This window comes from Rhinoderma darwinii, chromosome 1, assembly GCF_050947455.1.
Source record: "Rhinoderma darwinii isolate aRhiDar2 chromosome 1, aRhiDar2.hap1, whole genome shotgun sequence".
In the NCBI taxonomy this organism is placed as follows: domain Eukaryota; kingdom Metazoa; phylum Chordata; class Amphibia; order Anura; family Rhinodermatidae; genus Rhinoderma; species Rhinoderma darwinii.
The window spans coordinates 442,931,137-442,957,880 of NC_134687.1; the positions used below are offsets into that span (position 1 = coordinate 442,931,137).

Genomic DNA, 26,744 nt, shown 5'->3' on the forward strand with positions numbered 1-26,744 from the left:
GCCTCTCTACAGTACATTACTTCATGTCCTGTACTGCTCTTTACCTGCACCAGAATGAGTTGCTCCTTTGGACAGCAGGTGAGGGCGACTTCATGTTACATTTCTCGTACACAGTGTACTGTACAGGCTCCTGAAGAAGCTCCTGTCCTCATTGTAGAGTGATTTACAGCCTCCAGCAGCTAAAGTATTTCTGACTTTTATTTGTGAGAACTTTATCTGTATTAGTTACCTGCCAAGTCATCTTCTTTTCTTATCTGTTGTTGACATTTTGGAGGGGTTGGAACCAATTCCTAGTTTTCTATAGAATTATGGTCTCAAGTTACAATATTTTCAACTTACAATTGTTGCTCCGTAACCAAATAAATTGTAACTTGAGGGACCACTGTATATTACTACTGTGGTATTCCAAGTGATCCTTCATAGATTACTACTTTCTACCAGGGCTGGACTCAATTATAGGCACAATGGGCTTGTGCCTATATGTACCCCGATGTTAAATATGCACTCTCAGTGCTGTGGGAATAAGGGTAGGACACTCAGAGAGAGACTAGGGGAAGATGGCAGAGGGTGCTACATGTTGAGACATGCAGCACACTGTTCTGCTTTATTTTAGAAGCACAGACAAGCATTTTCAAGCCAAACGTGACTTAAGGTGTGGCCTACTTAATAGTTGGAGTCTAAAGTGGCAGACGATCAGTGCCTATGAGCTCCCGATATGTAAATCCTGTACAACAATATAGCATTCATGATAAAATGTTTATTTTATATAATGTATTTTATCTTTAATAAAGTATTTTCCATTACATCATTGCAGTATTTATTAATTTATCATTGTATCAATATGTTACACAGCAAAATTATTGGTTCTATTCAATAAGTGCAGACTACTGGATAATATGGCATGCTTTAGAAGTCAGATACAGAACAAGCCCCTCATAAGAGATATACAGTGTTTTTAACAAATAATTAAATACTGGCTTCATAAGCCCTATTATGTACTGGACTGAGGTCTACTTCCACATTATGCACAGTAAATACTCTTGTATACTGCAACAAACCATGCATTTTCTGTATTATTTGGAGGGGTTCTCCACTGTTGTGGTTTTAGAATGCTTTGTTGGAGGAAACAATTTGGTCTATCCCTACGTTATGTCCGGAGAGGGAAGGTTTATGTCCGGAGAGGGAAGGTTTGTGCCCGATTAGGGAATATAGCAGCATTTCAACATCACTACTCTATTACCCATGCATGCTGGACTTTACCTGCACAGACATTTCCTAGGGAAACCAAATTAATTTACTCCATAAAGACCTGTAACTTTTTGTTTTGCACACATTGCACGAATTAAAAAAAAACCAAAACCTTTATTCGTAGTATTTTAAAATTACATAGGATAATCCTTTGGAGTCTGTATTTTGGCATAGAAAAGTGGATTTTCAGACTCCAGAGACCTGGACAGCAGCCCTTCTCCCCTCAAACACAAGGCTATCCTGTCTAATTTCCCTGTTTGTGCTTACTAGGAGTGCCAGGAGCCACAATAGTGAAGCCACATTATTAGACTTGGGGGGACACTTCTCTTCTTTATACCACCTTTAGGTTGGTTTAAGTTGCACCAGTTTGTGTGTGCTGGACAAGGCGCAAAAAGTTTCTAAAACCGATAATAAATGTGGCGCATGGCATGTCAATAGCAAGTCTGCTCCATTGTCCTGTCTGAACCATTGAACAGGCACAGTCCATGTACAGGGACGTGAAGTTCTGTAAATATATAAGCTTCTCTGATCATAGAGAAGACCAGTATGACTACTTGAACTTGCAGGGTAATTTGTGTCTCCAATTAATTTACCGGTTACTTATACAGCACCAACATACTATGCAGTGCTGTACAGGAGGTTGTCATCACTCACACCAGTCCCTGTCCTTAACAGGGCTCACAATCTTATTTTCCCATCATCAAAATTCATAAGTCAGAGGAGCGGCTTGTTCTGGTGACATTCAGCTAGGTATTTATGGAAGTGACAAGTCTAAACCTTACCCCATGACCCAAATGGGTTGCTATGCCTTTCTGAGCATGAACAATGAGGCCTGCTCCCTGAGCCGCAATCATAGAAGGCATTTCTTCCTTTAAGACAACTGGAGTGCATGCACCATTCTAAAAGGCACAAAAAATAATAATAGATATAAGAAGCGTTAATATCAACACACCATAACTTTCTTATGGGGTCTAGACTAAATACTCAGTAGTAACACACATTTTCTAAGGTGCTTTATATTATATAAGTAATCTAACTTACATAAACCTTTCAAAACCCCCACTGCAAGAGACATTTCTATACAAGGTAGTTTAAGACGATTACCGATGCTGACAGATACCTCACTTAAAAGTCAATACAAAAATCGAGACTTGTCCGTATTCTAAATTGAACTTTCTAGAATTGTGTTTTAAGGTACATGTAGAAGTAACATTGCAGTACAGTAGATCTTTTTACAACATTGCATATTATATAATGAAAGTATTGCTAGCAATATTGCTGTATTGAGAACAGGCAGCAGTCCTAACTATAAGCCAGTGTTTTGTTTTTTTCTAATAAAGTCTATGGTGCATACAAATAAATAATACAATGATGTTAGATTCCATCACCTGCAGTTTAACACAAAATACATACTTAAAATTCACAATTTCAGACTCACATTTGACCTAAAACTGAATACACTTGTCATGTAAGCTACCAGTTTTCACATCATGAATACTCGCATACAAATTTAGAAACGTTAATGTTAAACTTTTTTTTCACCAAGCTCCGCTAATATAGAGGTGGCTGCACATCATTCACTGTAAAGTCAAATGGAGGTACAATAAAAGCTGAGCACATTTACCCAATTTCTTATCTCCACTATAATGGACAGTGACTAAGTACTCAAAGCCACTTTTCTTTTGGGCACCTCCGTCCGTTGCGACTCCCACAAACTTGAACCAATCAGACCTTTATACATATGAAGGGCTGATTTCTTGGATCCAGTTGTCCCAAGCAGCTATGGATAAAGAGGATGGTTTTAAACCAGAACGGTCCTCTGAGCATCAATAACCTCTTACCTGCCTGTTGTCTTTTTCAACTTGTGACATTTATTAACTTACTTTCCTGACCTTAGGTTTTTAGAGCCAAATGACAATTACATTACTAGACACTGAACGCCAGAAATCATAATGTAATTTACTTGTAAATTTTCAGTTTCGGCAATATTTAAATCTACTTCAGATTTTTCTTCCAAAAAGATTTCCAGGCTGGCTGCCGATCGAGCCCACGTGACCGAAATCAATGCCTAGAGAGACCCTTTGAACTAAAATGTTCCTGCTGCGAACGGATTAGAGCAAATTGAAATTAATGTATATCACGTTTTATAATTGAAAATAACTGGAAAAAAAATCTAGCATATGTTTAAAAACGTTGCTAACTGTATGGAAAGTATTTAATGCACATATGTTACCAGTTATATCTCAAAATATTAAGTTTAAGGAGGAAATGCTATAAAATACCCCTTCCATAATGTACTGCAAGGGAGCTTATGTACACCAATATGTTCTAACCCTAAGCGACTGTCAGCCAGAATCTGCTTGGCTCTTATGAGATACTTGTCTGCATTGTCTTTATTGCTTACATTCCATAGTTACATTATTAATATAAAAGTTTGCTTTCTAACATTAACCTTTAAAGACTGGTAAGCTGGATTGCCTTGTAACCTTAGAACACCATCCTATGCAAAACAATGAAGGTGTCAACATAACAGGATTCTCAGCTCAGACAAAATAATAATAAGCTATAGATCCAACTATCATTAAAAATAAATCTAAAAACCAAAAGTGCTAGCAGTTTGGTTACCCGACACCCATTACCTATGATGCACTATGGTGCGATATATAATATGTTCCCCAAATTTAAAATCTATCCTCTTGAATAAATTAATTTATTTTTAACCATCGGTAACGGTTCCCCTTGGTAAATAGTGGCCTGTACATTAGAGAATACATAGAAATGTCCATAAATAACCCTGCATATCCCTGAATTACTCATTTTATGTTTTGAGTAAAAGTAAAGTGCCCAACACACAAGCAAAGGTTCCTTAAAGGTAAACGCTGAAGTGCTATATCGCCTTTGAAGCTCTACAGCATCATATAATGTGCTTCTATCGAGTAAATAGATAACTGATTTGTCTTGCCGATTGCTATGGTTATACAGGATTTATGTCACATATCAGTTCCATCTAAGGTCAAGAGGTCCCTCTAGAACTGGGGAGTGTATAAAAGGTTGCCAGTTAGCAGACGTCTTTTGAACTCCCTCCAGAGAAGCTCCCGCTCTCTAGCAGCTCCTTTCATGATGCCTCGGTTCTCCTGTGCTCTTCTGGACAGGTAGGGTAGAACTTCGTTGATAGGTCCGTAGGGAACATATTTATAAACCGGATACCCTGCTTGACCTGTCATAGGAATAACAAAAGTATATACCACCAAAGTTAAAATGACACGTTGATATTAGATCTATAGAATTATGCAGTAGGATATTTCCAGCAAGTTAAATTGAGATTATAGGTTGTTTCTAAGACCTTTAGATAACGTATAGATAATAAACAGAGTTGGAAATATAAAACACATAAAAAAAAAACAAATAAAAAGATGTATAGTATAATAGAAGACAGGGTTTTATATGGATACCTTTACCACCAAAATCTGTGAGCATGAAGGATGTCTCAACTAGGCTACTGGAAAGTTTGGGGTAGGATATATAAAAAAAGATTGTTGGTACCATGTAATAGCTTGAAACAACATACAAAAAAACGTATACATGTAATGTAGGTCAATGTGTTGGGGGAAAGGGGGGTTACTTCTACAAAGGAGAAAGCAGTAAATTAACTGAGTGACCTCAATCCATTTAGTTAATCAGTAAGCCCTTGCGGACAGTTAAACAAATCTTGAACCAAATGTAATATCAAACCCAATATTTTCTAGGAGATTTAATGAAATCTATTGGGGACAGAAAAACATCAGAATAGATCACGACTGAATGTGGTTTACTTCAGTGAGATTACCATCTAGAAAATGCCTGCTTTTTCATTTTTCTTTCTTCCAAAATTTGGAGTTTTGAGAAACTAAAGAAAATCTTTATATAAGTGTGGATAATGTAAACCAGACCTTTTAGAGGTATTAATAATATGATTATGCAACTTTTATACTTTATGCTTAGTGGCTCTTAAATGAAGGAAATCAATGTCAACACTCACCAAGAGGAAAACTTATCTGGTCGCACATGCCCAGCAACTGTCCAAAATAGACTTTTCTCTCTTCAGGATAAATACCCAGTTCATTCATTCTGGACAAAGACATGAAAAGGAGTTCAGCTCTTGGGAAACGCTTGCATAATACAATCCTTCACATTCCTAACAATGCTCAAAGGTTCGCTTACTCACATACATGATGTTTTATCGGAATGGTCACCTACAGTCATAATTATATTTATTTTGCCATTTGGATAAATCAATAAGATGTCTATGGCATACTATAAGTCAGCTAACACGATGATTTTGAAGTGGAATGGAGGAATCCCATTGCATAGCTAGCAATGATTCATTATTCAAATTCTGGAGATGTGTAGACTTTTGATTCTCCAATGTTTGGGCTACTTTGTAAAACATTTTACAGAAAAAGTTGAAGTCCCCTATCTCAGAGCATTACAGCAAGAAAGCGATCATAGCTTTTGCTGTATAGAACATCTGACACTTTCTGTAAGGGACCAGGTGGACATACTACATTTCTTCTGCATGGCATAATCAGATTAGTTCATTGACATTTACTGTGAGAAATACATAGACAGTAAAAATAATACATTGATCTATTGTTAGGCACTATTCCCACTAGAAAAGCATTGGTGCACTTGATTCTCCATTACTCGCCTGCTGAAAAGTTGAATAAATACTTTTACATAAAAAGCGAGTCTGCTGTAAAGAAGCTATTTTCAGAGTGTAATAACTACCATAGTTTCTCTTTAACCAGATGGTGCGGCTGCGATCAACCAAAACTTAATATCTATTCTAACTGGAACAGCACGGCTATACCTTTTATCTAGAACAGCCCTAAACAAGGCCTTGTTGAGAAATTATTTCACAAGATCAGCTCGGGAATTTCAATACCTACAAAACCACTCTCCCTTTAATAAAAGGCAGGACTTAAATCAGCAAAAAGAAAAATTGATAGACAAAAAGCGGCATAAATAGACTATCATAACACTGCGCTAGCCTACTTAAATCAACTACATTAGGCATTCACTGAAGGATAATTAATTCCACAGAGAACAGGATTAGGAGTGAGGGTAAGCAAAGAGTAATAATTCTACAGCCTTTGTGCAGTACCTGATGGATCAGAAGCGACACATTAAGAAGAATTGTGGTTACTACACTTGTCCTACATGGTATGAGTAATGGGATTGTAAGTACTTTGTCAGATCATGAAGATAATATTAGCATAAGTCAGATGCAGTGCCTTTTACCAGTTCATGTGAATAGATTAAAAGGATAAAATACCATGAATGTTAGCTTCTCTTGAAAAAATAAAAAAGACAAACTTACAATAAAAAACGAAGACAAACAAATTCTCTTGCCTAGAAATTCTACAGTCTGGTACATAACTTCTGAATTATTTTTTTTGCCTTCGATCTCCAGGATTAACAAAACCCTACTGTGATGACGTAATGAGATCCACTTTACAAGGTGTGGTCTATAATTAATAATCAGCGTAAAAGCTTTAGTGGCTACCATAAGGCTTTGCTTACAAGTAGCGATTTTTCGATAGGCTGCAAACTATTCTATTATAAGGCTCTGTTCACACCTGCGCCAGAGGCTCCATCCAGAGCTTCCTTCTCAGATCCCATCAGATTTGACAGCAAGAACAGCGTTGTATCCAGCACTATACTTCTGTAAAAACAGGACATCATGGCGGTACTTAACAGACCCCATTATAGGTCAATGGGGGTCTGTCAGGCAACGGTGGTACTTGTTTCAGGCAGATCCGGTCATTGCGACCTTGTTTCAGAGACTAGCGTAGATAAAAGTATGGCAGTGGGAGGCCATTCTTTTCATCGCTGATGACCTAAAACAAATTTGTTCATATAGAACGTTCGGTCCGGTCTCACAGGATACATTTTCCACAGCAGATTCATTTCAGTTAAATTTTTTTCCCTGGGATTCCCTACTAGCTGGATCTCTGGATCAAGGAGAATTTATACCTTTGCAAAACAGAACACATGACATCTTAGGGTATGTGCACACGATAACTGCATTTAAGTCTGAAATTACAGAGCTTTTTTCAGGAGAAAACAGCTCCTGGATTTCAGACGTAATTGCATGTACTGGCGTTTTGCGAGGCGTCTTTTACGGACGTAATTTGGAGCTGTTCTTCATTGGAGTCAATGAAAAACGGCTCCAATTACGTCCCAAGAAGTGTCCTGCACTTTTGACGAGGCTGTTATTTTACACGCCGTCTTTTGACAGCGACGCGTAAAATGACAGGTCGTCGGCAGAGTACATCGTAAAGCCCATTGAAATGAATGGGCAGATGTTTGTCGACGTATTGGAGCCGTGTAAAACGCCTCCATTACGCCTGAAAATAGGTCGTGTGAACCCAGCCTTACACTCAACCAGAAACCTACTATGTACGGACAAGGAGCAAGAACTATGGAACGCTGCTGTTCAGAGGTTGGCGTCTATGGCTGACAACCTGAATCATGTTTCAATGTTCTTTTAACCCGTTAACGCTCAGCGACATACTATTCCGTCGTGCTGATCTCCCCATTCGGGCTCAGCGACGGAATAGTTAGTCGCAGGGAAAGTGCATCGCCATTTTCCACCGGCGCGTGCACGAGCTGTGACAGCTGCTGTTTCCGACAGCAGGCTATCACAGCGGAATACGCCGGGACCTGTCGCGATGGTCCCGCCTCCACCATCGCCACTATTAGTCAGTGAGTAACTGTCCAATAGTGGCGATCGGTCTCTTCACTTCCTCTCCCTGACATCACACCCTGCCGCACCCGCCCTGAACTCCTCTGTTGGAGACAGCGAGGCGTTCAGAGCGGTTGTGAGAAAGCGAGAGAAGAGCAAGTAAAAAAAAAAAAAAGTCTAAAAAACAACTTTTATCGGCATCCCACCTCTCCCATCTACTACCCAGTCCTGTACCCTTCTCCTCCTTGTGTTCCCCCCATGTTTTTGGTCAGTGATCTCCTATCACTGACCACTTCTTAGTCTTCAGGACCAATTTCTTGGTCCCCGGGGATTATTATTATTTTTTTCTTTATAAAAACATAAAACAAAAAAATATATAAAAATGAAAAAACAAAACACAAACCAGTTAATTTAGACAATTTAACTGGTTAGTTTAGTATTAGGGTTAGTGTCTGGGAACCGTCAAAAAGCATATTGCGGTATAGCGTCAGGAATCCACCACCGTAGTTAGATCAAGCGTTAGGGGTCCATCACGGTAGTTAGGTTTAGCGTCAGGGAAGCTCAAAATAATCTAGATAGGTTTAGTGTCAGGCACCCGCGTCACCGTAGTTACGTTTAGTGTTAGGGAAGCTCGGAATAATCTAGTGAGGTTTTGTTTCCGGGAATAGTCGCCGTACTTAGATTTAGTCTCAGGGAAGTTCAAATAAAATCTAGTTAGGTTTAGTGTTAGGAACCCTCACCCTAGTTGGGTTTAAGCTCAGAAAGCCCAATCTTCTATAAAAACACCACATTTTTGGGCTGGTTTAGGTATCAGCCTATTGCTCCTAGTTAGGGAAGCAATCAAACATGTCCCAACGGACATTTAGTGCCGAAGCGGCATATTCATTTCTTGCCTCCGACACAGAGTCGTCGGATGGGGAGACTCGGTTTTATTTATCCACCTCCTCATCCAGTGATGAAGGGGAACCCCCTAGGAGATGCCCCAGGACCACCTCTACAGTTGAAGCCCCCGAGCGAGATGACCCCGCTGCAGTTCAAGCCCCCGAGCGAAGTGACCCCATTTGGACACCCACACCAGACATTTATGAGCCCCAAATCCCAGAGTACACGGGCAGCTCAGGGATAAAATTTAATACGGCAGGGATCAGTGAAATGGACTTTTTCAAGTTCTTCTTCACTGATGACTTTATAGATCTTATTGTCTCCCAGATGAATTTATATGCCCAACAGTATATTACTAAGAACCCCACATCATTTTATGCCCAATCCCACAGGTGGACCCCTGTAGATGCAGCAGAGTTGGGCAAGTTCTGGGGACTTCACTTGAACATGGGGCTTCTAAAAAAGCCGTCCATTAGGACCTACTGGAGCACGGACATCTTATACCACACCCCGATGTACCGTACGGCCATGTCCAGGATGCGTTATGAGGCAATACTTTGCTTCTTACATTACACGGATAATGAGCAGTGCCCACCCCGAGATGACCCCAGTTTTGAACGTTTGTACAAACAGAGACCCCTAATAGACCATTTCAGTGCCCAGTTTGCCCAAGCATACACCCCCGAGAAGTGTATTTCTGTTGATGAGTCCCTGGTACATTTTAAAGGGAGGCTTCAATTCCGCCAGTACCTGCCGAGTAAGAGGGCAAGGCACGGTGTGAAACTGTATAAGCTGTGCGAGAGTGCATCAGGGCATACCTACAAATTTAGGATATATGAAGGGAAGGACAACAGTATTCAGCCCCCAGAATGCCCCCCCCCCCTTTACTGGGAATTAATGCAAAAATTATGTGGGATTTGGTGCAACCACTGCTGGACCAGGGTTACCACCTCTAACTGGATAATTTTTATACTAGCGTCCCACTCTTCAAGTGCCTCGCTTCCAGAAGTACTGTGGCATGCGGCACTGCTAGAAAAAAATCTGAGAGGCCTCCCTAAGACTCTGCTTGGACAAACACTCAGAAGGGGTGAGAGCAGGGCACAATCTAGCAGCAACATATTGTGTGTCAAGTACAAGACAAGAGAGATGTCCTTGTATTGACAACAATACATGCCCATACCAGTACCCATGTACCTGTACGAGGTACCACTACAGAGACCCCCAAACCAGACTGCATCCTGGACTACAATAGGTACATGGGAGGGGTTGACTTGTCAGATCAAGTCCTGAAGCCCTACAATGCCATGTGGAAATCGAGGGTGTGGCCGTGCACATCATACAGATGGTATTGTACAATGCGTACGTGCTACGTCGATGTGCAGGCCAGAGGGGAACTTTCCGGGAATTTCAAGAGGTGGTTATCAAGAACCTAATCTTTAGGGACCAAGAAGAGGGAGCACCCAGTACTTCTGGAAGAGAGGCCACATGCATCGTACCAGGGCAACACTTTCCAGGAGAAGTTCCCCAAACTGGCAAGAAGGGAAAAAGTCAAAAGAGGTGCAGAGTCTGCTCAAAGAGGGGGATAAGGAAGAACACAACATACCAATGCGACACGTGTCCCGAAAAACCAGGGCTCTGTATGAAAGATTGTTTTCGAATTTATCATACATCCCTTAAATTTTAAATTTACCCTGATGCACTCCGCACAGCTTATCCCCCTCATCTTTCCCTTCTGAGCCCTGCCGTGTGCCCAGGCAGCTGATAACAGCCACATGTAGGGTATTGCCGTACCCGGGAGAACCCACATTACAGCTTATAGGGTGTACATCTCCGGTGGCACATGCTGGGCACAATATATCGGACACTGACATGGCGCATATATTATATATATATATATATATATATATATATATATATATATATATACACACACACACACACACACACACACACACACATATATACATACATTATATATATAAAATTGCAAATCTCACTCTGCACCATCTGCTGCGCCTTATCTTTTACACAGTACCTGTGGGGTCAAAATGCTCACTACACCTCTAGATGAATGTCTTAAGGGGTGTAGTTTTTAAAATGGGCTCACTTCTCGGGGGTTTCAACTGTACTGGTACCTCAGGGGCTTCTGCATACATGACTTAGCACCAGAAAAGCTTCAGTAGGCCAAATGGTGGTCCTTTCCTTCTGAATCCTGCCATGGGCCCAAACTGCAGTTTATCACCACAAATGGGGTATTGCCGCACTAAGGACAAATTAGGCAACAAAATGGGCTATTTTGTTCCCTATAGAAAATAAGAAATTTTGATCAAAAATGACTTTTTTAATTTCACAGCCCAATTCAAATAGGTGTTGTGAAAAAACTGTACGGGCAAAATGATTACAACCATAAATGAATTCCTTGAGGGGTGTAGTTTCCAAAATGGGGTCACTTCTGGTGGGTTTCCATTGCTTTGATACCTCTGGGGCTCTGCAAATGCGACATGGCACCCGAAAACCAATCTAGCAAAATCTGGACTCCAACAAACACATAGCCCTCCTTTCCTTCTGAGCCCTCCCATGGGCCCCAACGGCAGTTTATCACCACAAATGGGGTATTGCCGCACGAAGGACAAATTGGCCAACAAAACAGGGTATTTTGTTCCCTGTGAAAATAGGAAATTTTGATCACAAATTACATCTTATTGGAAAAAATGATTTTTTTTTTAAATTCCACAGCCCAATTCAAATAGGTGCTGTGAAAAAACTGTGTGGCAAACCTGGCATGCTGCCTAAAATATATTCTAATAAAAAAAAGAGGCCTCAAAATGCACTAGGTGCTGCTTTGGCTTGTGTTTTAGTCCACGAACACTAGAGCCACATGTGGGACATTTCTAAAAACTGCAGAATCTGGACAATATATATTTAGTAGTATTTCTCTGGTAAAACCTTCTGTGTTACAGAAAAAATTTGAATAAAATTGAAATTCAGCAAGAAAAATTAAATTTGCAAATTTCACCTCCACTTTGCTTTAATTCCTGTGAAATGCCTGAAGGGTTAAAAAAACAAACTTTCAGGGGTCTAGTTTTTAAAATGGGGTGTTTTATGGGGGTTTCTAATACATAGGCCCCTCAAAGCCACTTCAGAACTGAACAAGTACCTTAAAAAAAGGTTTTTGACATTCTTAAAAATATGAGAAATTGCTGTTTATGTTCTAAGCCTTGTAACGTCCACGAAAAATAAAAGAATGTTCGAAAAACGATGCCAATCTAAAGTAGACATATGAGAAATGTGAACTAGTAACTATTTTGGGTGGTATAACCGTCTGTTTTAAAAGCAGATGCATTTAAATTCTGAAAAATGCTATTTTTTCAAAATTTTCTCAAAATTTTGCAATCTTTCACCAATAAACACTGAATATAATCAACCAAATTTTACCACGAACATGAAGCCCAATGTGTCACGTGAAAACAATCTCAGAATCGCTTGGATAGGTATAAGCATTCCGACGTTATTACCACATAAAGTGAAATATGTCAGATTTGAAAAATGGGCTCTGAGCCTTAAGGCCAAAACAAGGCTGCGTCCTTAAGGGGTTAAGGGTCAAACATTAAGTTACAGGGTAGTCACCTATAGGTGGCACTAGAGAGTTTTCTCCTGCTCTTTTGCATACATTATATAAAGTCCTTATTGAGGGCTTTGAATGGGCATGCAGGAAACTTAAAAAAAAAATCTCTATAAAAGTGAAAGTACATCTATAGCGATGGTATCCACTAAACACAGCAGATTACACTTAATTATTGCAAGCTTGGCATTTTAAGCCTGTGATGGGGACGACACATTTGTGCAATTCTTGTTGGCATGAATCAACTTATGACCTACTGTAAAATCAAGTCCTTTAATGGACTAAATCGAACAGTCATACAAGAGTTCTTTCAATAAATGCAATCAGTTAAAAAATAAAGAGCTACCTACCTTTTCAGAGTGAATTTCACCGTGTCTTCATTGTGAGAGGCTACCATTACATTTGCTTTACGATTGTGTCGGATCTCCTCCAAGACATAATCAAGGCATCTACCACACAAAAAGGTATAATCAGAACTCACAATAGCTTCCATGATTTCCTACAGAATTATACACCCACCAAAATGACAGCTTCCATTCAGATACTAACTGATTTTTTTCCCCTGCAGTTTAATATATTAAGATAAGAAAACGCAGATTATTTTCGTGAGAAATAACATCCTTCAAATGATGGATTGGAGCCGGTTACATTTACGACATTAATATCATTTAATGCACTTTTATGTCAGTAACTGCTTTTTTTCTAAATAGACTGAATTATAATTTATCAAAGAAAAGCTAGCATATTCTACAGTATATCATATGTCAATTTACATTGGCATTTCCGCTAACAATTTAACATATAATAATCAAACGAAACATATTTAAAGGCTATAGTAAACTCTGGTGGCTTTTTTTAAAAAAAATTTCATAAAATGTTAGTGTTTTGGTATAAAAAAAAACGCAACAACTTTTGTAATATACTTTTCTTAAAATTTTTGCTCCAGTTCAATTCTGCAGCTTCTATGTATCACTGCACGTAGAAGCAGCAAAATGCGGTGGTCAACCAAATTTTAGTGAGCTGGTCCGATGGCTCGGCTGACAGCGGCTCCTGTGTGCTCCAGAGACATTACCTCACTCTAATACTAGCCTCAAAAAAAAATTCAAATCGCCTTTAATTACACCTCTTGCATTAATGTAATTGTATACGTCTTCTAGATATATTCTAGTAGATTTATAGTCTTGACTATATTCAAAAATACTTAGTTAAATTAGAGGCTAACGTCCGTCAAAACCTGAAAACAAAAACACAACCTTTAGTTGCCACGGAGACTCGTTACAAAGTTGCAGAATGCCCTGATCTATTCTTTTAACCCCTTCCCGACATTTGACGTACATGTACGTCATGGAAAGCATTGACTTCCCGCAAAATGCCGTACATGTACGTCAAACGTTTGACACACCGGCTCAGAAGCTGAGTCGGTGCCATCATCGTCGGATCTCAGCTGTATCTTACAGCTGACATCCGACTGTAACGGCGGGGACCGAAATTAGCTTCGATCCCCGCCATTAACCCCTTAAGTGCAGCGCTCAAACGCGATCGCTGCACTTAAGGTGTTTGCAGCTCATCGGAGCCCCAGCAATGAAATTGCCGGAGTTCCGGTGGCTGCAATGGCAACCGGAGGCCTAATACTGGCCTCCCGGTCTGCCTAGCACCGAAGCCGGTCAAGATCCGCCTGGCGGCGGAGCCTGATCGGCTTCCGTAGCTGCCGGCAAGATGGCGCCGGGTCAGGAGCTGATCCGGCGTCATCAGCGGTGGAGGTCAGCTGTACTGTACAGCTGACATCCACCTGTAACGGCAGGAACCGGAGCTAGCTCCGATCCCTGCCATTAACCCCTTCGATGCAGCAATCGAAAGCGATTGCTGCATCGTAGCGGTTACTAGCAGATCGCCAGCCCTGACAGGCAATCGGGACTGGCGACTACTGTTATGGCAATAGGAGACACAATGGTCTCCTGCTCTGCCATTACGGAAGCCGATTTAGGCCCCGCCGGGAGGCGAAGCCTAAACGGCTTGCTGTCAGTGAATGACTGACAGATCTAATACATTGCACTACATAGGTAGTGCAATGTATTAGAAAAAAAAAAATCTGACCGTTGGACCTTCAAGTCCCCTAGTGGGACTTGAGAAAAAGTGTAAAAAAAGTATAAAAAAAAAGTGCAAAAAATAAAAGTTTGAAAACAATAAAAGTTTCAAGTAATCAAATAAAACACAATCCCCCTTTTACTCTTATCAAGTCCTTTATTATTGAAAAATAATAATAAACCATATGTATTTGGTATCGCCGCGACCGTAACGACCTGAGGTATCAAAATATTATATTATTTATTGCACGCGGTGAACAGCGTAAAAAAACCCCGAAAAAACGTTACCAGAGTTTGTTTTTTGGTCACTTTGCCCTACAAATATTACAATAAAAAGTGATCAAAAAGTCGCACGTATCCAAAAATGGTACCTATAAAAACTATAGCTCGTCCCGCAAAAAACAAGCCCTCATACACGTCCGTCGACAAAAAAATTAAAAAGTTATGGTTCTCACAACTTGGCGACAGAAAAAATACATTCTTTTTACAAAAGTAATTTTATTGTGAAAAAAGTTGTAAAACATAAAAAAGTGCTATAAATTAGGTATCGCCGGAATCGTACTGACCCGCAGAATAAAGTTAACATGTAATTTATAACGCATGGTGAACGCTGTATAAAAAAAAACAAAAAAAGCTGTGCCAGAATTGCGTTTTTTTGTTTACCTGGCATCCCAAAAAAATAGGATAAAAGGTGATCAAAAAGTCACATGTACCCCAAAATGGTACCAATAATAACTACAGCTCGTCCCGCAACAAACCAGCCCTCATACCGCTACGTCTATGAAAAATAAAATTAGTTATGGCTCCAATAAGTCAGGAAATAAAAAAATATGCAGTTGTGCAGCCCGAGGGGAACATTTCGTCTGTTTCAAGAGGCGAATAATCAAGGCCCTAAAATTAGGGAACCAGGAAGGGGGGGGCCCAAACATATCCGCTGGAAGCGACGATGCCCGTATTATACCAGGATAATACTTTCCCAGCAAAATTCCCCAAACTACAAAGGCGCGGAGTGTGGACCAAAAGGGGGATAAGAAATGACACCATTTATCAGTGCTTCACAGCGTAACACACATCTATGGATTATTTTTATTTTTTTATACCACCTGACTATGCCCCTTATATACTCCGCCCCGCTTACATGTACCCCCACATTATAAAACACCAGCAATACTCAAACAAATATAGTACCAAGCAAAATCCGCTCTCCAAAAGCCAAATGGTGCTCCCTCGGCCCTGAACCCTGCAGCGTCCCCAAACAGCAGTTTCCTTCAACATATATGGCATCGTCATACCCGGGAGAACCCTTTTAACAATTTTTGGGGTGTGTCTCCAGCGTCATAAGCTGGGCATGACATATTTGCCACTGAATGGCATATCTAGGGAAAAATATACATTTTTAATTTGCACCATCCACAGCGCATTCATTTATGGAAAAGACCTGTGGGTTGAAAATGCTCACTACACCCCTTAATAAATACCTTGAGGGGTGCAGTTCCATAGTGGGGGTCACTTATCAGGGGTTTCTTTTTATTATTTCACATCTGAGCCTCTGCAGTTGTGAACCAATACTTTGTAAATCGCCAAATTAGGCCTCCACTCCGCATGGTACTCTTCACTCCTGAGCCCTGTCATATGTCCAGACAAAAGATTAGTGCCCCATGTAGGGTGTTTCTAAAACCGGGAAACACTGCATAATAATTAGAGAGCTGTCTTGTTATGGTGGCACAAGCCAGGCACCACATATTGGCATATCTATGGAAAAAAATCCCATTTTCACTCTGCAACATTGAGCGCACACTAATTTCTACAAAACACCTGCAGGGTTAAAATGCTTACTACACCCCTTGGTAAATGCATTGAGGGGTGTAGTTTCCAAAATGGGGTCACTTCTGGGGGGTTTCCACTGTTTTGGGCCCACAGGTGCCCAGAAACCAATCCAGCAACATCTGCACTCCAAATGGCGGTCCTTCCCATCTGAGCCCTGCGGTTTGCCCAAACAGCAGTTTATGACCACATATGGGGTATTGCCGTACTCGGGAGAAATAGCTTTACAAATGTTGGGTTCTTTTTTTCCTTTATTTGTTGAGAAAATGAAAAAATTTGCGCTAAAGCTACGTCTTATTGAAGAAAAAGGACTGTTTTTATTTTCACTGCCTAATTCTAATAAATTCTATGAAACATCTGTGGGGTCAAAATGCTCACTACACCCCTAGATGCATTCCTCAAGAGGTGTAGTTTCCTAAATGGAGTCCCTTTTTGGGCGTTTTCATTGTTTTGTCCCCTCAGGGGCTTTGCAAATGTGACATGGCCGCCGCAAACCATTCCTGCTAAATGTGATCTCAAAAAGCCAAATAGTGCTCTTTCCCTTCTAAGCCCTGCCGTGTGTCTAAACAGCCGTTTATTACCACATGTGGGGTATTGTTTTACTCGGGAGAAATTGCTTTACAAATTTTGTGGTGCTTTTTCTCCTTCAGTCCTTCTGGAAATGAGAAAAAATTAGCTAAACCTACATTTTCTTTGAAAAAATGTAGATTTGAATTTTCACAGCCTACTTGCAAAAATTTCTGCAAAAAACCTGTGGGGTCAAAATGCTCACTATACCCCTAGATAATTTCCTCAAGGGGTATAGTTTCCAAAATGGAGTCACTTGTTTGGGGTTTCCACTGTTTTGTCACCTCAGGGGCTTTGTAAATGTGACATGGCCTCCGCAAACCATTCCTGCTAAATGTGAACTCCAAAAGCCAAATAGCGCTTTTTCCCTTCTCAGCCACGCCGTGTCTCCAAAAAACAGTTTATTACCGCATGTGAGGTATTGTTTTAAATCGGGAAAAATTGCTTTACAAATTTTGCGGTGCTTTTTCTCCTTTAGTCCTTGTGGAAATGAGAAAAAAAAATCGCTAAACCTACATTTTCTTTGAAGAAATGTTGATTTTAATTTTCACGGCCTACTTCCAATAATTTCTGTAAAAAACCTGTGCGGTCAAAATGCTCACTACACCCCTAGATAATTTCCTTGAGGTGTCTAGTTTCCCAGATGGGGTCACTTTTCGTTGATTTTGACTGTTTTGGCACCGCAAGAGCCCTTCAAACCTGACATGGTGCCTAAAATATATTCTAACAAAAATAAGGCCCCAAAATCCACTAGGTGCTCCTTTGCTTCTGAGGCCGGTGCTTCAGTCCAGTAGCACGCTACGGCCACATGTGGGATATTTCCTAAAACTGCAGAAACTGGGCAACAAATATTGAGTTGCATTTCTCTGGTAAAACCTTCTGTTTTATAAAAAAAATTGTATTAAAAATGTATTTCTGCAGAAAAATATGAAATTTGTAAATTTCACCTCTACTTTGCTTTAATTCCTGTGAAATGTGTAAAGGGTTAAGACATTTTCTAAATGCTGTTTTGAATACTTTGAGGGGTGAAGTTTTTAAAATGGGGTGACTTTTTTGGGGTTTCTAATATATAAGGCCCTCAAAACCACTTCACAACTGAACTGGCCCCTGTAAAAATAGCCTTTTGACATTTTCTTGAAAATGTGAGAAATTGCTGCTAAAGTTCTAAGCCTTGTGAGGTCATAGAAAAATAAAAGGATGTTCAAAAAACGATGCCAATCTAAAGTAGACATATGGGTGATGTTAATTAGCAACAATTTGGTGTGGTATAACTGCCTGTCTTACAAGCAGATACATTTAAATTGAGAAAAATGCTAATTTTTGCAATTTTTCGCTAATTTTTGGTGTTTTTCACAATTAAATACTGAACATATCGAGCAAATTTTGCCAGTAACATAAAGTCCAATGTGTCACGAGAAAACAATCTCAGAATCGCTTGGATAGGTGAAAGCATTCCGGAGTTATTACCACATAAAGTGACACGTCAGATTTGAAAAATGAGGCTCTGTCAGGAAGGTCAAAAGTGGCTAAAGAGGGAAGGGGTTAATCCTTGAGTTGAAAGGTTGCTTTAGCTTTCAAGGGGTGGTCCAGAATTGTTTTGTTTTTTTAAAGAAACAGTGCAATATCGGTCCATGGTCTGTATCGGATATTGCAGTTCAGCTTCATTCACTTGAGGCTGGGTTCACACGACCATGTTACGTCCGTAATGTACGGAACGTATTTCGGCCGGAAGACCCGGACCGAACACACTGCAGGGGGCCGGGCTCCTAGCATCATAGTGATGTACGACGCTAGGAGTCCCTGCCTCTGCGTGGAACTACTGTCCCGTACTGAAAACATGATTACAGTACGGGACAGTTGTCCTGCAGCGAGGCAGGGACTCCTAGCATCGTACATCACTATGATGCTAGGAGCACGGCTCCCTGCACTGTGTTCGGTCCGGGTCTTCCGGCCGAAATACGTTCCGTACTTTACGGACGTAACATGGTCGTGTGAACCCAGCCTGAATAGAAATGAGCTGCAATGCCAGACAACCCATGAACAGAGGAGATGCTGGTTCTGGAAATAAAGAAGATCCTTTTTTCTAATCCTGGATAACCCCTTTCACTGTGCCTACCTGCTCATACACTTGTGACATGGCAGGAACACTATGGTCTCTGGTGGATTTCTTACACTGGTTAGATTTGTTAACCAGGGCTCCATGTAAAAAATAGACCCAATGTTTTAGGAGTCATAACAATTAATTCTCTTGTGACCATAAGGTTCCCTCCATGTCACAGGAATGAGCAGTGGAAGGACACTGCAAAAAACAGAAACATACCCCAATGAGACTTTGGGGGTAAAGTGAGAGGTAGTAAATTGTTCAGAATTGAATTGTCCGGTTGTGAATGGAGTTCGGCAATACAATTTGAAAGGCAAAATATAGTGACTTGCTCCGTAACAAAAACAAAAAAAAGAGTAACAGTCAGCAAACAGAAGTTCGAATGTGATATAGTCTTAAAGAGTTTGTCTCAGTGACTACCAATACCTATAGTGGGCCCACCACATAGCCTGTGGAAAAAGCAGAGCAGACGTGACATGAGACAAAGTGGCACAGTGCTTTTCTAGCTTTGGGGTAGCGATTTGTAGGTCACACCACACCCCACTAATCAGAACATTGCAGTTATACTTTACACCATCAATGACCCATCTGACTGATTTGGTTGCCATACTGCATTAAAAAAAACAAACAAAAAACACGCATTCCATAGTTTAAATGCATTTAAGAAATCAAAACAAGAACGGTTTGTCACTTTTAGTTACGAAGTATTATAATGTGTTCTGTTTCTCTGAAATTCCTCTAAGAATATAAAAGAACCATGCCAAATATTCTTGCATTTTTAAATTTTCCAGGAAAATGGTTATGTAGTCAATGTTCTCTCTGTGTTAGTATTCACAATTCCCACTTTTAGGTAGCGCCTGAGAAATGTAGCGCTGCCAGTTTGCAGAGTTTTTCTTTGGCTGGGAAACAAATAGCTAGCAGTACTGAAACTAATCCAGAAGATGTTATTGCTAAACTGTAATAAGCCATTCTCTTCCGGCTGTATGTGCTGTGAAGCACATGTCTGACACTTTAAAACAGAATGTAAAGCATGCCCTTGCTCCTGATAAGTGGGATACAAACACTTGCCGAGTATATAATAATTAGGGCAAATGGAAAATACAGCAGATTAAAGCTTTATAATTTGCTTAGTAGTGTTATATGGCTGCGTAGTGTTAAACTGTAACTTGAATTTAAACCAAAGAGCACTGTAATTCTATGCAACGTTAGACTTCACCCAACACTACAAAATGTAATAGGAAGATTGCTGTAAAGGGAATCGGTCATCAGAAAATGACCTATTGTTTAACATAAAAACTTGATTTAAACATGTTTTTAAAGAATTTTTATTTTATTTTTTAGGTCATTATCTTTATTAAAAAATAATCCTAAAACCCTGCTGTTTTTACTCTGGCCACTGAGCCTTACGATAGACTGACACTTCCTGTACTGTAGAGATCACTTCTCACCTGAATATTATAAGGAAGGATTAACTATGAAAGCGCGCACACGCGCGCACACGCGCACACACACACACACACACACACGCACGCACGCACGCGCACGACAATAAGTGATGACAGAGCTCCCCTCCCTGCACAGGTCACTGCCTAGAAGACTCTCCTATAGAGGTCAATGAACATCTCCAGTCTGAAGACTCCTATGGTCCATGTGGCTGTTGTAGAGCATATCTCTAAATGCTGTTAACAGCAACTCAGGCAAGATGGCTGCCTTTATAATCATGTACAGAAAATAGAATAAAAAGAAAAAAAAAAATCTATAAAATAAAAAAATATAACCAGATTAGAAAAAAAGATAGTTCATTTTTCTGGTGATACCTTCCCTCTAGAAATTAACATGTTTAGTTAATAGAGTCAGCTTTGGACTACTCGGTCAGCTCCATAAGCATCGGTATCCTCTATGGACGCTAACCAGATTATTAAATCTAAAACTGGAACGGTCCACTCCCTCTTGGGTCTGTACTGCATTACAACATTCTCTTTCCTGAATGGATTCCACGTTTGTAAGTAAGTCCATAGTCTTATGTGAAGCCCCAAAAAATGTGGACATAACGAGAACATATATTATGCAAACTGCACCCTCTAAGTTATAAGAGAAAAAAAAGGCGATCTACCATACAAGATGTATTGGCCAAAGTAGCCGGTCTGGAGGCTGCAGCTAAAAACTGAAAACAAAAACACACAATAGCGACATTAAACAACCACTGGAAACAGAGTACTGGATTTTAACAGGTTCCCGACCGCTGGCCGTAAATATACGGCCAGCAGTCAGGGTCTCTAAAGTCCGGCGTATAGTATATATACGGCCGCACTTCAGAGACTGTGCACGCGCGATCGCGTGCACACAGCTCTGTGCCCTGGCTGTTACTAACAGCCATGGGCACTGGGCAGAATGTCAGGGGTCAATCTTTTGGCCCCTGAACATGTGATCGCTGTGACAACCAATCACAGCGATCACATGCATTTCTGCATAGAAAACAGTGTGCACGCGATCGCGTGCACACAGCCCTGTGCCCTCGCTGTTACCAACAGCTCTGGGCACTGGGCAGAGTATCAGGGACCAATCTGATGGTCCCTGATCATGTGGTCGCTGTGAAAACCTATCACAGCGACCACATTTGTTTTATTTTGACTTTTCTGGCAGTAAATCTCCTGCCTCTTTTCTTCTCCTCAAACATTGTTTCAGTTTGAGGAGAAGAAGAGACTCGAGAGAATTGCTGCCAGAAGATTACAGTGAAAAAAAATACAGTTACACTAAAACATTCTCTGTATAGATAGATTTCTATCTATCTATATAATCTATCTATCCATCTATCTTTTTTTCTATCTATCTACCTTTCTTTCTTTTATTCTATTAGAATAGGCAGGTAGGGAGTATATAATTATATATATATCCACATATATATAATATATATAGCAATAGCGGTTTATTTTTTTGTTAGCGGTAGTGTAGATATATATAGCAGTTAGTTTGTGTGTTTTATAAAAAAAAAAAAAAAAAAAAAAAAAAAATTTGTTTAGTTAGTGTTAGTGTTAGTTACGTTATGGCGAGGAAGTTGTTTAGCGCCGAGGAGGCATACGCCATGCTGTGGTCTGAGTCGGAGACCGCATCAGAGATGGCGTCCGAGATGGAACCTGTTTTAGGTAGTGACGATGACAGCGTCACTTCAGGTTCATCTTCAGGGGACGTTGTCCCTGATGCAGTCGAAACTGCAGAACATGAAATCGCAGGGCCAAGTAGCGCTGTAGCACGGGACAGCCTGGTCCCTCCAGTCCAGGCTCTTGTATGGGCACCTGCCCCATCTTTTGGGCCTAGAATCCACGGATTTACGGCCACTCCTGGCATAACCGTGGACAATACAAATTTTGTCCAAATGGATTACTTCCATTTATTTATAACGGACGACATCCTAAATCAGATTGTCCACGAAACAAATTTATATGCCACGCAATATATAAGGCAGAAACCTTCATCCACCCATGCCAGAGATTGGACGCCCACCAATTTGCAGGAATTAAAAAAATTTTTGGGGCTCACCCTAAATATGGGTATTGTCAAAAAGCCCTCCATTAGGTCTTACTGGTCAACAAGACCCGCCCAAGCCACCCCAGTATATTCTGCAGTAATGCCCAGGTCTCGTTATGAGACAATAATGAGGTTCCTCCACTTCAATGACAACGCACAGGCCCCCCCAAGTACCGATGCAAACCGGGATCGGTTGTTCAAAATAAGACCGCTAATAAATTCCCTGAATAATTTATTTCTGCAACTCTACACCCCTGAGCAGAATGTAAGTGTGGACGAATCCCTCCTCAACTTTCATGGCAGACTTAGCTTTCGCCAATATCTACCTTCCAAAAGGGCAAGATATGGCGTTAAGCTCTACAAATTGTGTGAAAGCGGGTCAGGATATACCACCGCCTTCAGGATTTATGAAGGGCGGGACCGCACAATAAATGTTCCTGGATGCCCCCCTGATCTTTCCACCAGCAGTAAGATCGTGTGGGAGATAATGCAGCCTCTGCTTCACAAAGGGTACCACCTGTACTGTGATAATTTTTATTCTAGTGTGCCCCTGTTTAGGCATTTGCATGCTGCAAGGACTGGGGCATGTGGTACCATGCGCAAAAACAGAATTGGTTTTCCACAGCAATTAGTGGGGAAGCGCATGGTAAAGGGGGACTCCTGTGCTTATGCATCTGAAGAATTGCTGGCGGTCAAGTTCAGGGATCGCAAAGATGTGTATGTGCTAAGCACGATTCATACCGCAGGAACAGTGGCAGTGAGGGAAAGGGGGGCAACATCGGACAAGCACAAACCAGTGAGCGTGTCCGAATATAACAAGTACATGGGGGGGGGGTGGATTTAAGCGACCAGGTTTTACAGCCCTATTTAGTAAAACGCAAAACTAAAACCTGGTACAAAAAGGTGGCCATTTATTTGTTACAGGTGGCCATCCACAACTCATTTGTGCTCTATAAAAAAAACAGAGGCAGAGACACATACCTGGATTTCCAGGAAAAAATTATTGAAGGCCTCATTTTTGATGTTCAGGACACCCGAGAATGCCCCCAGTCTGAGGATGTCACGCGACTGACTGAAAGACACTTCATCAGTCGGATTCCCCCAACAGCAACCAGAAGCAACCCCCAGAAAAAGTGCCGCGTCTGCAGAAAAGACGGGCACCGCAAAGATTCCCGATATTTCTGTCCCTCATGTCCCTCGCAACCAGGCCTGTGCATTGAGCCATGTTTTAAAAAATACCACACTGTTCTGAATTATTAGATTTTAGTTAATTTGTTGAAAATATATTTGCCCTACATTACGTTTTTATTTTTCCCCTGATTTTACTCCAAGGGTGAGGGAGGGAATGGGTGGGGGGTGGATGTCATGTTTGATGTTTTCTAAAGTTCATCTGCTGGAGAGCTCCATTTGCATTAACCTGAAATTTCTTATTTTAGAAAACCCCAAAAAATAAATTCCCATTATACCCCTAGATGAATATTTTGGGATTTCTGCTTCAAGAGCAGATATTTTGGAAGTGTTATAGAAACTCTGTTGAGTTTTGTAAAACCAGCTTTGAAAAAAAGCGATTTGTGAAATAATCTTCTTCTATCCTCCGCCCTCCTACATCTCTATGTGATAAATAAGGCCACATATTTGGTATCCCCGTGCACGGGAGAAGTGGCAGAATGTGAACGGAGATTAATTTTGACCGTGGTCTAAGCCGTGTGTGAAAAATGCTGGTATAAACTGACGCATTTGCTAAAAAATTGCTAATTTTATTTTGATCCATCTTATTCAAGAAACTTTCAGAAGAAAACTGGACTGTCTAAAAATATGATAAACCCCTTGAAGGAAACCTTGTGGGGTCTACTTGTGTGAATGAAGTAATTTATGGGGTGATTCTAATCTTTCAGCAGCATTAGGCTCCCCAGAAAACAGTATGCGGCTATAAAATCAAGTGCAGAATTCCTGGACCGAAAAGGCCAAAAAGCCTCCCTTTATGCCAAGCCCTGGCACATGCCCGTGAATAAGGCACACATATTTGGTATCCCCATGCACGGGAGAAGTGGAAGAATGTGAAATGCGATGAATTTTGTCCGTGGTCCATTTTGTGTGTGAAAAAGCTAGCATAAACTGACGCATTTGTTAAAAAAAAAAGGTAATTTTATTTTGTTCCATCTTATTCAAGAAACTTTCAGAAGAAAACTGGACTGTCTAAAAATATGATAAACCCCTTGAAGGAAACCTTGTGGGGTCTACTTGTGTGAATTAAGTCATTTATGGGGTGATTCTAATGTTTCAGCAGCATTAGGCCCCCCAGAAAACAGTATGCGGCTCTAAAATCAAATGCAGAATTCCTGGACCAAAAAGCCTCCTTTTATGCCAAGCCCTGGCACATGCCCGCACTGCGAATAAGGCACACATATTTGGTATCCCCATGCACGGGAGAAGTGGAAGAACGTGAAAGGAGATGAATTTTGGCCGTGGTCTATACCGTGTGTGAAAAATACTAGCCTAAACTGACGCATTTGCTAAAAAAGTGCTGATTTTATTTTGTTCCATCTTATTCAAGAAACTTTCAGAAGAAAACTGGACTTGCTAAAAATATGATAAACCCCTTGAAGGAAACCTTGTGGGGTCTACTTGTGTGAATGAAGTCATTTATGGGGTGTTTCTAATGTTTCAGCAGCATTAGGCCCCCCAGAAAACAGTATGCGGCTCTAAAATCAAATGCAAAATTCCTGGACCGAAAAGGCCAAAAAGCCTCCTTTTATGCCAAGCCCTGGCACATGCCCGCACAGTGAATAAGGCTCACATATTTGGTATCCCCATGCACGGGAGAAGTGGAAGAATGTGAAAGGAGATTAATTTTGGCCGTGGTTCATACCGTGTGTGAAAAATGCTAGCATAAACCGACGCAATTGTTAAATTCTTGCATTTTTTTCCAATTTTGCCCACTTTAGTGAAAAAAAAAAAAATGATATATACTGACAAATGCCACTAAAACAAAGCCCTATCTGTCCTTTAAAAAGAGTGTAAAATTCAAAGATGAACTTTATTCACCTGCTGAGTTATAGTCATCTAAAGAAGCGCATAGCAAAATTGTGAAATTTGCTCTGGTCATTTAGCTGTAAAACAGCCTAGTCCTTAACCGGTTAAAGCCACAGATGACACGGACACTTGGGCAATAAACCATTGCACAATTTTTTGTCCAACCTGCCTAAACCTGGCTGTACTATTTCTTTCCCGTGGCTTATATAGAACCAACGTATTCTGCAGTGCTGTACAGTGGTGGCAATCTCTCACATCTGTCTCTTTTCCCAATGGGCTTACAAAAGAATTACTGTCACAAGCAGACTTTTTTTTTTTTTATAGAAAGCCAATTAACCCATTAGTATATATTTTTTGAATGAGGAAGGATACCAAACTACTCAGAGGAAACCCGCACAATTACACGAAGAATATACAATCTCCAGGCAGTTGTTTTGCGTGTTCAGATTTATAGTAAAATATAGGACCTCAGTTCTGCAAGGCTATTAAGTCACCGTGCTGGCCACCCTACGCATGTACCCAAGTTAACCACATGGTAAATGTAACCATTTTGTATTTATCTATTACAACACCTTAGACCTACATTTGAGTCTTGGATATAATAAGCATTTTCCATTTTCCAAAGCTCTTCTCTTTAGTTCAGAAAATTCAATGCACTTCAAGGGATCAAGAAGGCCAGTGAGAAGGAATAATATATGCAACATAAAAAGGGAATCAGAAATTGGATGTTGTATTATGCTAATAAGTAATTTACTCATCATACTCCTTCAAATTAGTTTTCATACAGCTGGCTGATTAACTGAGCACAGCGCAACTGGACGTATTCTTGGCAGTTTAATATAGATGTTTTTTATTTATCTGGCAAATATTTTGGCTGCATCTGTATAAAACACAGTATATACTTGACATTTAGAGTCTGCTGTCGCCTTGAGCTACTCTAGCAAAGAAAAATAACGTAAAAAGAATTTAAAAAAAAATGGTGTTTAAATAGAATTTCAGGACTATTTTCGAAAACATAGGTACTTGTATTCACACTTATAATGTGGTGACACAGCCTCTTTAAGTGCCCTATGTAATGGCAGGGGGTAGGGAGACGGACAAGTGAGCCCTAATCTACCCGCCACTCTGTCC

The 26,744-nt window shown here is 40.5% G+C and overlaps 1 protein-coding gene across 1 annotated transcript in view; it reads right to left on the reverse strand.

Moving 5' to 3' along the window:
* Window positions 1–2,946: 2,946 nt before the first annotated feature.
* Window positions 2,947–26,744, reverse strand: part of PRODH (proline dehydrogenase 1) — a 134,827-nt gene continuing 111,029 nt past the window's right edge. The window contains exons 12-14 of the mRNA XM_075831055.1: window positions 12,830–12,928; window positions 5,267–5,355; window positions 2,947–4,465 (exon numbers count right to left, since the gene is read on the reverse strand). Coding sequence (XP_075687170.1) covers window positions 4,275–4,465; window positions 5,267–5,355; window positions 12,830–12,928 — 379 coding nt within the window. The 3' untranslated portion in view covers window positions 2,947–4,274. The remainder of the gene's footprint in view (window positions 4,466–5,266; window positions 5,356–12,829; window positions 12,929–26,744) is intronic.